This window comes from Anolis carolinensis, chromosome 1, assembly GCF_035594765.1.
Source record: "Anolis carolinensis isolate JA03-04 chromosome 1, rAnoCar3.1.pri, whole genome shotgun sequence".
NCBI classification, from domain to species: domain Eukaryota; kingdom Metazoa; phylum Chordata; class Lepidosauria; order Squamata; family Dactyloidae; genus Anolis; species Anolis carolinensis.
In genome coordinates this window covers 117,458,754-117,471,492 of record NC_085841.1, presented here as the reverse complement: position 1 = coordinate 117,471,492, position 12,739 = coordinate 117,458,754, and the positions used below count along the sequence as shown (strand labels likewise).

General features: G+C 38.4%; 2 protein-coding genes across 11 annotated transcripts in view; one reads left to right on the top strand and one right to left on the bottom strand.

The window, feature by feature from the left end:
* Positions 1-12,739, top strand: part of prss35 (serine protease 35) — a 229,903-nt gene that overhangs the window by 108,967 nt on the left and 108,197 nt on the right. The window lies entirely within an intron of this gene.
* Positions 1-12,739, bottom strand: part of me1 (malic enzyme 1) — a 152,489-nt gene that overhangs the window by 84,506 nt on the left and 55,244 nt on the right. For all 3 annotated transcript variants that reach the window (XM_062981225.1, XM_062981213.1, XM_062981220.1), the window contains exon 5: positions 10,967-11,128. In XM_062981225.1, the coding sequence (XP_062837295.1) occupies positions 10,967-11,128 (162 nt within the window). The remainder of the gene's footprint in view (positions 1-10,966; positions 11,129-12,739) is intronic.

The following is a 12,739-nucleotide window of genomic DNA, read 5'->3' as shown; positions in this document are numbered from 1 at the left end:
CCAAGAGATATTCACAACATTCACACTTTTGCGGGAATCCTGCACCCCAACTGCTGCAAATGTGAGGTAACAAACAACTAATACATTGAAATAATGGAAGATTTCTCAGACATTGGCTCAGAACTGTGACTGCAGTCAAGAAATTGAAAGATTTGGACCTGGAAGGGCAATTATTAGGAAACTAGAGATGATCTTGAAATATAAAGAAATGTAATTAGAACCAAAATATTCCTACAGTGCCCTTTCCAAAATGTAACTTATGGGGAAATCTCAGGAAGGAGCTGTGGAGATACTGGTGAAACTAATTTTGTCTGAAGATATTTCTCTGAGAATCATCCTGAGATCTCTCTTTTTATTTCTCTACAAGTAAAAGTCCATCCTGAAGATTTCAATGGTACTGGATGCTGAGACTTGCAATTCAAAATACAAGGAAGGTCACACATTGCCAGCCTATAGTCATTTGCATCAGTTTCACTCTAACACAGGTATTGGAACCAAGAGGAATGTAGTGGAGAAAATGCAGAGAAACTAAACTGCCAAAAGAGGGTATGTGACTGAAACATATCTTGTTATGGTTTTAAAATACGGTATATTCAAACGTTGAATAATGACAAAGACAGAGCAATCCTGAGATATTCCGCTTCCTGAAGGGAAGGAAAAATTTTGCCTACACATACATGTTCCATATATAAAAGCCAGGAGGGCTGGTAGCCAGAGCTGGCCCAAGGTAATTTTCAAGTATAAGCAAACAGAAATTTTGGTGCCCCCCCACAAACCAATTACCAAGAAATAAAAGGTAGAAGGTAGAGGTGAATAGAATGGATAAAAGAGTTTACCTTACAAACCAGAAGTTTATTTACAACATTATGTTCATATAGTAACATTACATAGAATTAACGCCAATCTTGCATTTTAGAATGCAAATATTTTATTTCACTTAGCAATTTAAAAAAAAATTTTTTGTTATTTTTGTCTACAAGTACTACACAAAGGTTTCCTGGTCATGCTGTCTCTTCAGAAGATATTTCAGACTTCGGACTTGCTAATAATCAGTTTTGTTTTGGAGAATGCAGCCCCAGGAGAATAGACACTTCCTTTTTCAGGAAGCGAACTTGTCCTTCAGAAGTGCCACACCAGCCTGGACTATTGTAATGGGTGTGGCAATTGATCACTTTGATTAGCATAGAATAGCCTTGCTATGCATGGTTCTGGACCAAGCATTTGAGCAATAATTCCAGCAGTGCAATACTTGAGGTCTTTTTAAGTATTGACCACTGGACTGATTCTTTTAAAAAAAATCATTGTGCAGGAGGCACAACAAACAAGGTGGTGTAAATGGCACTGATGAAGCTAATGCCACTGAAGCACAAATGCTATGATAGCACAAAAGAGCACACTGTCATTCTGGTACCTTTCCAAGCATGAGACATGGTTTTCAATATGGATGACTAGAAACAAATGACTACTGTGTCGCACCTCAGAATAGTTCACCTTGCTATGGACACCAAGTCACACACAGAAGGAAGTCCTTTGTAGTTTTATTGAGCAAAAGCAAATATATATCAAAGCAGGCAGTTATAAGGTTTTCAGAATTGCAGTAAAAGAGTCAATAGGAATCCAATAGTTCATAAGCCATAAAAATCCATTAGTCCATAAGCCATAAAAATCCAATAGTTCATAAGCCAAAACAGTAGACAACACATCCCGAAGAATGAAGGCCCAAAGGTTACCAAGATCCAGGAACAGGAAACTTCTCTTAGGCATGAAGCAGGAACATCCACTCAGATGAAGAGAGAATTTGCTTTGACAAAAATCTATCTCAAAACACACAATTTTAAAAGCAACCCAAGAATGCATTTCTCTTTCCTTCCGAGGCCTCTCTCTTCCCCGCCAATCTTACACTCCTATGAGGCTGAGGCTGAGGCCCCTTCAAGGCCCTCGTTATCTTGCACCTGAACCGGGGCTTGAAACACCGGGGCTTGAGACATCTCCTGCTCATTAATTCCCATGGGAATGTCACCTTGGCTATTATCTATGGCCGGCTGGGTCAACAGTTCATTCTGCTCAAGCTGCATTTCTCGAGCCTCTAAATTAGCCTATATGATTCCCATCCCCATTCCATCGTCCTGAAATTCATCCTGCATTCCATCATCTGGCTCTTGTATCTGAAACCCAGATTCCCCTTCTTCATCCTCACTTTGGCTATGCTGTTGCTGAGTCTCAACATACTGTGATAAGCTTTTAAGAGATAACTGAGGGGAAAGAATTAGTTTAGTTGTATTCTTTTATTTTTATTTGCCCATACTTTGGGTATCACTATCCGTTCGTTTTCCAGTTTACTTACCAGATGGTGTGCTCAGAGCGATCAGTCAGCCGGGCCCTAGGCAGGTGAGGCTTGCACGTGCCTGTGTGGGAAGCGCTCCTGTGTGCACACGCAGCAGGGCAAGCTCGCATGGACGTCTGCCTGCTGCCTCAGAAGCCCGAGCGATTGATCTTCTAAGCCCTGCTGCATTGTGTGCATGTGCACCTCCTGTCCCATCACCCATGCCGGCAGGGCTTAGAAGAGCGCCGGCAGGGTGAAGAACAATCCAGGCGGCGATGGCGGCAGACAACGGCAGTGGCACGGCCACGGGTGGCACCTGGGGCGCCTCAACAGCGCCCCCTGTTAGTGTGCGCCACAAGAGGCTGCTTCATGTTACCCACACCGTTGGACCGCCTCTGCTGGTAGCTAAATGTTACTTCAATACTGATGAGGTAACAAGTTCTGCAACACCTAAAGGAAGCAAGCTAACTTAAATGATAAAGGCAAGACAGGCTGCAAGCCACACGGCACTTTGTCCAAAACCTCACCATTTCCCCTCACTGTCAGGATCAGTACCCTGAGGTAGCTGCCTCGCTCTATTTCAGAAGTGCAAGAAATGTAACCAATCAAAAAGATGAACCCACATGCCATTTCTTTCCAGGTTAACACAAGTTATGCAGCAGAGAGGCCACATCTGTGTCTTGAGATACCATTGAGGAAAGACATCCCTAAATATTTGCTATATCAGGAAAAAGTTACATCTGTGTACAAGATCTATGAGGCCCCGAACTGATAAATCTTAATTATAGACATCCATCCCCTCCACAGAGCTATTGGACTTCAGAGAGGTTCATAAATTTATGGAGCCAAGTACTGAAAATACAAAGAAAGCAAACTGTTTCTGTAGATAGTTTACCTGCGTCACACTTAGGAACTCAAGACCTAACTCAGATTCTAAAACAGAAACATAAACTATGGCATAACTTTTATGCTGTCTGATCCTATTTTCTCCTATGATTGCTACTTGTAGTTCATCACCTTCTATTCAGTGGTTAACCTAAAACTTTGATCAAAGACCTCCTGAATATTTGTTCTCCCATCTGGGTGGCAACTGACTTTGCTGCGCTCCTGAATCTTTGCACTGTTTTGGAAATTAATCGCAGTGGTTCTATCAAAAGGAATCTCCACCTTCATATGGGGACTATAACATTTTAAGAGAATCTTTACTGCTTGCTGTGGGAACAGTTTATAAATCTGGCATCCAAAACTATGAACTTTGTATCCTATGATTTACACAAATTCTCTCCCTTGTACATTTAGTGGGGACTGGGGAAAGAAGTATTTTTTCTTTAAAATCATGAGATCTGTTGCTATTCAACAATTTCATCCCAAGACCTGCAATTTCTGTTTATTTTATTTTTGGTTACTATCCATATGTTTTAGCCACAGTATATTCTAAGTTACATTGCACTTATAGTAGTTGAGAAGTTGAAAGCTAGGGATTCATAGAAGATTCTTTGATATATTTTTTAGAAGGCAAAACAAAACTTAGTCAAAGAGAGTTTTGATTTTCATAAAGAACTGGCTGTTAGAGTACTGCTAGCATGGAACCAATATATGATCCTGTCATTTAATCTAGATTTGCCACTGAACTTCTAAATTACTGATAACCCTTGAGCTAAAAAAGATTGTAATGACCATTTACTACACTACAACTATGAATGTCTGAAAGATTTCCAACCACTACTACTGCCAAAGCTGCAATTTTGCACGAAGTAAAAGATTAACTAATGCTGGGAAGAATGATCAAAATCTCTCTCATTTACTCAAAACAATCTGGTGCCAAACTCCCAGAAAATGAATTAATTTCACCAAATCTTCTGGTGTTATCAACAAATAGCATTAGCATAACACAATGCAAACAGGACAAGCGAAAGTCAGGAAACTCCAAAAAAATTGTCATCATTCTGACTTGATATAATTGTAATTGAACACCAATAATATAGGTCTGATTTATAAAAAATTTGGTCACAATTCCATTTGTCCCCCCCCCCCCCCCCACACACACACACACTCCAAAACATTTTTACCAAGCACCAGTCTTGTGGAAGTTGCTGTTGTGTGCCTTCAAGGGACACATAGAGCTGGAAGAGACCACAAGAGCCATCACGTCCAACCCCCTGCCATGCAGGAACATGACTTATGGTGACCCACCTATCACAGGGTTTTCTGGGGCTGTGAGCGTGTGATACATCCACGGTCAATCAGTGGTTTTCCATGGCCAAGCAGGGAATCCAAAATTATTCTGCAGATTCGTAGTCAAATGGTCAAACCACTAGTTCTCTACAGTACTAGGAACTAAAGTGTAGTTCTGAAGGTTCTTGCTTTTGTAATGTTCTCCTTGGTTCTTGCTCTTTGTCCTGCTGGTTTTCAGACTGCAGTGTCTAACAGAAAGGAATACTAACGGTAAAGTCAGCCAACTGGAAGATGCACAAACCATTTTGTCACTTCTCGGCCGTAGCATTTCATTCTACTGTATATGTATGTATGTATGTATGTATGTGTGTGTGTGTGTGTGTGTATATATAGTCACATACAAGATAAGAAGATTTCATTGATTAACAGATGATATGGCACTGTTTCTAAAAACATGATCTAGAAAACCTTTGGGAGATACCATAGCAGATATTAACTAATTAGTATAATCAACTTCAGATATTCACTGTCTGTGATATAATATAAGGATATTAGCTTGTAACAGTTGTAAAATATTGGCAGAATCCAAATAGCTGATTCCCCTGATGGATTTGCTTCTATCAACAGAACAAGTAAGTAGTGAACTCTAGCCCCCAATCCCGCCCTCTCCCCAGACTTGCTCCAAATGACTGAGAAATTCTGTCTAGGAGACAAAGCTGCATGAAAAGGGGAAGGAAAGTAAGTTCCATCATGTTGACAGCTAAGCATTAGGACAATGTCACTTCTGCTATTACTATATAAATAGGAACTTGCATTAGCTGAAAACAACAAAAGTTCTGATGATGCAGAAAACATTCTCTTTTGTTTTAATGATCTGCTTTTTTAAAAAAAGATTGCCTGACCTCATGTTATTGGGTGACTATGACATAAGTACAACTCACGTCATTGCAATTCACTTTTTTGGTCTTTGCAGAGGATGGAATTTGTCTCTGCACAACAGCCAAAGTAAGTGTTTGGAAGGTAGCATTCCAATCCACAGGCATACTAGCACTTTATTTCAAAAATGCTACCTCCAACCTCATGTAACGATATAAGATCAGAAGCATTTGCAAATCTGAGTGCTATTCTAAAAATGTAAAATACAGTAGAGCTACGGTGATATTTAAATATACTACGTACACTCTACATGCTTAAAGATTTTACACAAATATAAGTATACAGTTATCTATACATATAAAAGGATAAAAAAAATTCGGCCTAGAACAAAACAACAAAACTACACATCCCAGAAACACTAAACTTGACAACACAACCCCTCATCCATGCCTCTATGTTCATACAACAAAAAGAAAAGAAAAATAAAGTCCCAATTAGAGGGAAAGGAATAATTGTTTTTTATCCAGTTGCTGCCAGTTACAAGGCTAAACTCTGCCCACTTGGTCTCCTAGCAATTTACTCAGCCCAGGGGACAGGCACAGTTAGGCCTCAGGCCTCTTCCACACTGCCTATAAGATACAGATTATCTGATTTTAACTGGATTATATGGCAGTGTAGACTCAAGGCCCTTCCACACAGCTATATAACCCATTTATAATCTTATATTATCTGCTTTGAACTGGATTATCATGAGTCCACACTACCAGATAATTCACTTCAGTGTGCATTTTATACAGCTGTGTAGAAGGGGCCTCATATAATCCAGTTCTAAGCAGATAATATAAGATTATAAATATACAGTAGAGTCTCACTTATCCAACATAAACAGGCCGGCAGAACGTTGGATAAGTGAATATGTTGGATAATAAGAAGGGATTCAGGAAAAGCCGATTAAACATCAAATTAGGTAATGATTATACAAATTAAGCACCAAACATCATGTTATACAACAAATTGGACAGAAAAAGTAGTTCAATGCTCAGTAATGCTATGCTGTAATTACTGTATTTACAAATTTAGCACCAAAATATCACAATGAATTTAAAACACTGACTACAAAAACATTGACTACTAAAAGGCAGACTGCGTTGGATAATCCAGAACACTGGATAAGCGAATGTTGGATAAGTGAGATTCTACTGTCATATGAAATAATTACTGTGGTAATCCAGTCCAACCCAATTCTGCCATGGAGGACACAATCCAAGCACGCCCAACAGATGGCCACCCAGCCTCTCAATACAGAAGAGTCTCACTTATCCAACACTCGCTTATCCAATGTTCTGGATTATCCAACGCATTTTTGTAGTCAATGTTTTCAATACATCGTGATATTTTGGTGCCAAATTCGTAAATACAGTAATTACAACATAATATTACTGTGTATTGAACTACTTTTTCTGTCAAATTTGTTGCATGGCATGATGTTTTCGTGCTTAATTTGTAAAATCATAACCTAATTTGATGTTTAATAGGCTTTTCCTTAATCTCGCCTTATTATCCAACATATTCGCTTATCCAATGTTCTGCCGGCCCGTTTATGTTGGGTAAGTGAGACTCTACTGTAATAATAAGAAGAAGGAGAAGAAGAAGAAGAATATCATACAATCCTAAGGTTAGCAGATACCCCTAAGGATCATCCAGATCAACTTCCTTCTACCATGCAGGAGGACACAATCCAAGCACTCCTGACAGACGGCCATCCAGCCTCTACATAATAATGATGAAGATGATGATGATGATGATGATGATAATAATAATAATAGAAGCATAGTATCCAAGAGTTTGGAGAGACCCCTAAGGACCATCCAGCCCAACCCTCTCTACTATGCTGCAGGACACAATCCAAGCATTCACAACACATGGACAACGTATAAATACTATACAATACTACACAGGGACATAGACCCCCTCTACCCTCACCACTTTCACAGTATACAAACAACCAAATGCATACTAAACATAAAGACAACCATACAACAGACATTCAATACCACCACTGCCTCAACAAGTTCTCACCAACATCCCCAGACAATGCCACAGCAACGCGTGGCTGGGAACAGCTAGTGCTTTATAAAAGACATCTTGTATAAATAAAATAATTACAGAAACAGGAAAAGTTATAGAAAAACAAATGAAAACAGAACTAGAAAACATTTGAACTCAAAACGCTTCCACTGCACAACAAGGTAATGAAACACATATTCAATCTGATACGTTGACTGGTTTTTTATATGTTACTATATTCCACACTTGGACTAAAACATACAGGACACCTTCCAACTTTGAGATGCAGTACTCAAATTTAGGTCCAGCTATGGCAGAGCTTATCCCGTCTAAAGATCCTCATGATTTATAGAACCAGTGTGCTAATAAAGACAATGTATCTGATAGGAGGCCTTGGAAAAAGGGGTTGAGGAATGCTAGCCTTCAATTTGACAGTCTGTCCCTTTAAACTATATTTGGCAAAGTTGGCTAGGGCTAGAGTGGGTTACACTTTAGCAGTGTCTGCTGGGTCGCAAGTTGTCTAACCTTGATTCCGTTTTTGAAAGGGTGGGGTTCGAGAATGGCAAGGCATGCATACTTTCTGTTTAATCACTAGCAACTATCCTTGATGCTGCAATGCCCAGCTCATCTTCTTGCATTTGTTCCACTGTGCCTCATAGGGCAGGAAGTTTGATCCTGTCACTTGCTGCTCTATGCTATATCATTTCTCTGTCTGACCTGTATTCAAATTCTGCTGTTTATCTGTTCAATCTTCATTTGTTCTGCTATTCTGAGGTCCAAGATGGAATGCTCAGAAAGACTAAAATATCCTGCAACTGGTTTTTGTATATTCTTATTATAATTATTCTCTGACTCAGATACTGCCCTGTTTGATCAATGGAGCGTGCTGAAGGCATTATTGACAGAGGAGGGCACACATTGCATTAGAGGATGCAAGTGTACATAGTACCTCTAATCTTGTGGGTGATGTGATGCCCTGCCACTAAGAGCCTTTAAGAGGCCAGCATTATTGTCCAGAATAGGTTGCGGTTTTGATGATAAATGTGAGTGGAAGTTTCATGTGGTCCTAGTGGGGTTCTTCCTTTTCCTGTCTTACATCTGCAATAGATTTCTGTAATGGATAAGTGTAGGATACAACTCTTTCCTTGATGATTTGGGTTTTCTTCTTCATGGGGTGGGTCCTGTAGTTTGAGGAATGTGTGTTGTAATTTCATCAGCTTGATGTCCTGAGTGATTGGCTATAAACTATGGATTTGGTAGTGTGTTCAGGGTAGAAACTGGGGGCAGTCAGTGGGTTTGCAAAATAGTGCAATATATATTGTATGGTGCTTTCCAGAAAGCGAACCTGTTCTCTTGATAGTTCCAGGCTGAGATTGAAGGCAAAGTGGTAGCTGTTAAAATTCTTGTGGAATGTCTTCAATCCTCTCTATGAGCCCAAATTATGAACCTCAGGTACAAGAGAGTTTTCTGGGTGCAGGAGATGCTGGTATATTTTGGTATCTTTTAAGATATTATATGCATTTTAAATGATATACAGTGCTCCCTCACTTATCACTGGGATTAGGTTCCAGGACTACCCACAATAAGTGAAAATCCGCAAAGTAGGGACACTATATTTATTTTAATATTTATACATCATTTTAGTAGTTATACACTAATTTAAGTCTTTATCAACCAATCGTGTGTTGATAAATCGCCTCCTTCTCCGCCCATTGCTGCTTGGGCTCCTTCTCTCTCTCTCTGGCTTCTCCTTCCTCCCTTCCTTAGGCTGTAAATTGTAATTTTTTATTATTAATAATATTCTTTTAGAGTTTATTGAAAAACCGTGAAACAGCAAATCCGTGAAAAGTGAACCGCGAAGTAATGAGGGAACACTGTAATCTGAACTGTGTGAAGGGATTGTGCAAACACAAACTTAGGACTTTCTGCCTTTTACTGGGAACTAAACAGCTCTGTCTGGTTCTGGAAATTCAATTTGGCAATACCACAGCATTCCAGCTTCAATTAAACACAGTATTTTTGAAAAATCAAAATAGTTATCATCAGAACATCCCCAACTAGCTTTAATAGATTTACTTTGAACTAAATGTATCTGCTTCATCTTAAAGCAAGCTAACATACTGTACTGATCTATTCTCCTTTTCAAGTTAAATTCCAAGTTTTGTTCTGTCTGAATGGATAGTAAATCCCCTCACTGTAATTTTATATTTCTGGGTTCTGGAACAATGATGGTTACTGGTCAGACGTACTTACCAAATCATTTGATGTACTTACCAAAGCATTCTTTTTATCACAACGTACTTTAAAACCATCCAAAGCATTTTCATCACATCCCCTTTATACTATATTTTCCCTGTGCAGCTAAGAACATTCAGATAGCATTACACAAACCATTTCCACCAGTTCTGCTTTGCAATATTATATGTCATTTCCCTGCTTGGTGTTTTAAAGAAGTTCTCATGCATCCAAGCAATCTTAATAATGAAAAGCAATGAAAGATGTGCAGACAGAGATGTTTTATATTTATTTGATGAAATGTATGGTTGTTTTGAAAGTTTACAATCATAAGCATGTATTTTAATATTGGAGTTCAGGACCTGTAATTATTAAGCAATGGCAATAAATATAATAGTTTCCATCAGCAGAAACTAAGTGAGAACAGCTCATCTATAAGTGTTAAGGGTATGCCCTTTATTCCATCAACACCTTCATGCTACTGCAACCTACACCACTATCAAACCGAACATCATTCTGTGGAGGGGTTTCCAGCTTTTGGGTGTAACTTTGACAGTGCACAAGAGAACTCCATGTACATTTCTTAAGAACCACCACTTCTTCACAGAGTATACACAACATTATGCATACAGTCTTAATATTAGCAGTAACTGTGAACTTTTCTTCAATCCTACCTTGATACTTTATTATTATTATTATTATTATTATTATTATTATTATTATTAAACTTTATTTGTACCCCGGTAGCATCTCCCGAAGGACTCGATGCGGCTTACAAAGGCCAAGGCCTCAACACACAATATAACAATACAAAACAAAAGGCAAATTAAAAACAATTAAAACAGTATAAACAGCAAGCAATAAACAATACGCTAAAACACAATAAAACTGGGCCGGGCCAGAGTAATGGGTACTTTAGCACTGTTGTCCCAGACTAACATGACATACCAATCAAAACAATGTGTGGAATATATTTGAGAGGGGTAGCACCAGCTTTCATATGTTTTTCCAGGAGGTAAAAGCCACAGCAACTAATCTTTCTTCAACTTTGTCCCACATTCCTACCTTATTGCTGCAGCATAGGTCTCTGAGGTTTGTCTTCATTATTATAGGCAAGGATGTGCAATAAACAACATAGATAACTTTAAAACTGAGTTGAGCTATTTTGTTATGGTAGAAAAGATATTGTTAACCGTATCTTTTAGCCGAACAAGCAAATATTACAATATAGTTCTGTTTATTTCTCTCTGGTAAATATGTTAAATGTTCATGACTGCATGGAAAATATACCTCATTCTCGGTTCCCACATCAAGCATAACAGGCAGACACTCCTGGGGCTTCAGTCCTCCGCATGCTGTGTAAAGTGCTAGTTTTCCCACTGGGATGCCCATTCCATAACATCCGAGGTCTCCGAGGCCAAGAATACGTTCTCCATCAGTCACCACAATAGCCTACCAGGAAAGCATTGTAAAATAGTAAACATATTCTGAAAATTTTTAAATGACCATTTTAAAACCAATTGATACAGATACTTTCATTTTCTTTAAGTAATGTGGCAAAACATTCCTTGGAACTTTAGAGCAATTTCCATAGATATACTACCTTGGTTCATTATATTAACTTTAATTAATATGTCAATTCAATTTCATATTAGGAATAAATAACTATAATAGAAATCAGCATACTGGATTCTATCTAATGATGCTTTTCCATTTACATTAATCAATGTAAGAAAGGTTATTGTGGGGAATCTTCACTGATTTTCTCTTCCTACATTGACCCTATCTCTTGCCATCTTTCACATTGTTTTAGAGAGTTCATACATGAAGATTAGAAGGAAGCTGCAAGGGGAGATTGCCAAAACTGCCATACCCATCATTATATGGAAACTTTTGGATAGATTAAATGGTCTTTGTTGAATGGAAGAGCACCACTGAATGAAATCTCATTTGTATTTCAGCTGGTGCAACTGCATTTTGCCACAGACTTTGTATTGGAAGTTGCATGCTGTTAGTTCTCTCAGACAGTAGGGGATGTCTCTTTTCATGGCTGCTTATCTTTAATTTCTCGAAGTACTATAGATTTAAAATATTTATTTAAAAATCTCCTGCCAGTTAACTGATTAATTGAATAAAAAAAATTCAAAAGCAATGCATAATTAAATCAATTTGCTGTTTAAATAAAGCAGCCACCATTTTCATTGTCATGCAAGAAATGATGCCTATAGGTAGTTACCATGAAAGCTCAATATTTGGTCCTCCTGGTGTTTTGTACTTCAACTCCCAGTAATCCCAGCCAGTTTGTCCGGTTGTTAGAAACTGTGGGAGCTGAAGTCCAAAAACACTTGGAGGACCAAAAGTTGGGAACCACTGCTGGAAAGTGTTACCCTATGACTGGGCAAGACAAAAGAAAACCTACATACTAATGAATTGCTCTTCTGTACTTGCTCAAGAATATGAATGATTTTGCTAAAACAGCTTCTGTGACTGAAACAAAATGGAATCCTAGCACTCTCGTTCTAAACTGGGCATGGGCAAAATATGGTCCTTTAAACATTATTGGAATAGTGAAGATTACTGGAAGCTATAGTACAACATCTGGTGGATCAGTCCCACTTATTAACCTCTGCAGCAATGGCACATAGCTAACGTATTTTTTAACATCAGTAAGTAATGATACTATGATAGCTTGACGATACACATTCTGCAGTTTAATCATTCATTTGCTGACAGATAAGATCTTGAATCAGGCTGGTAACAGTCTCAGATTTTTTTCTGGTCAAAACTGGCTTTTAAAAAACAAGATATGCACAGTGGTATAAACAAGAAAATAGCCTAATTCTCATGCATGACATGTTCATGAAAACAGCTCAATTGCTATCTGGCACGTAACAGAAGTAGACCATCAGTGATCAGGAATCTGAAATCTTTCTACCAGTTGATTTTCATGGCAGTTGAACACATTATAGCTTTCATTTATTTGCAATTCACTTTTCTTCTAATAATCCTTTGAGAATGCAGCCATTGTTATTTAAAAACAAGTATTCAACCTGTTGTTTCACA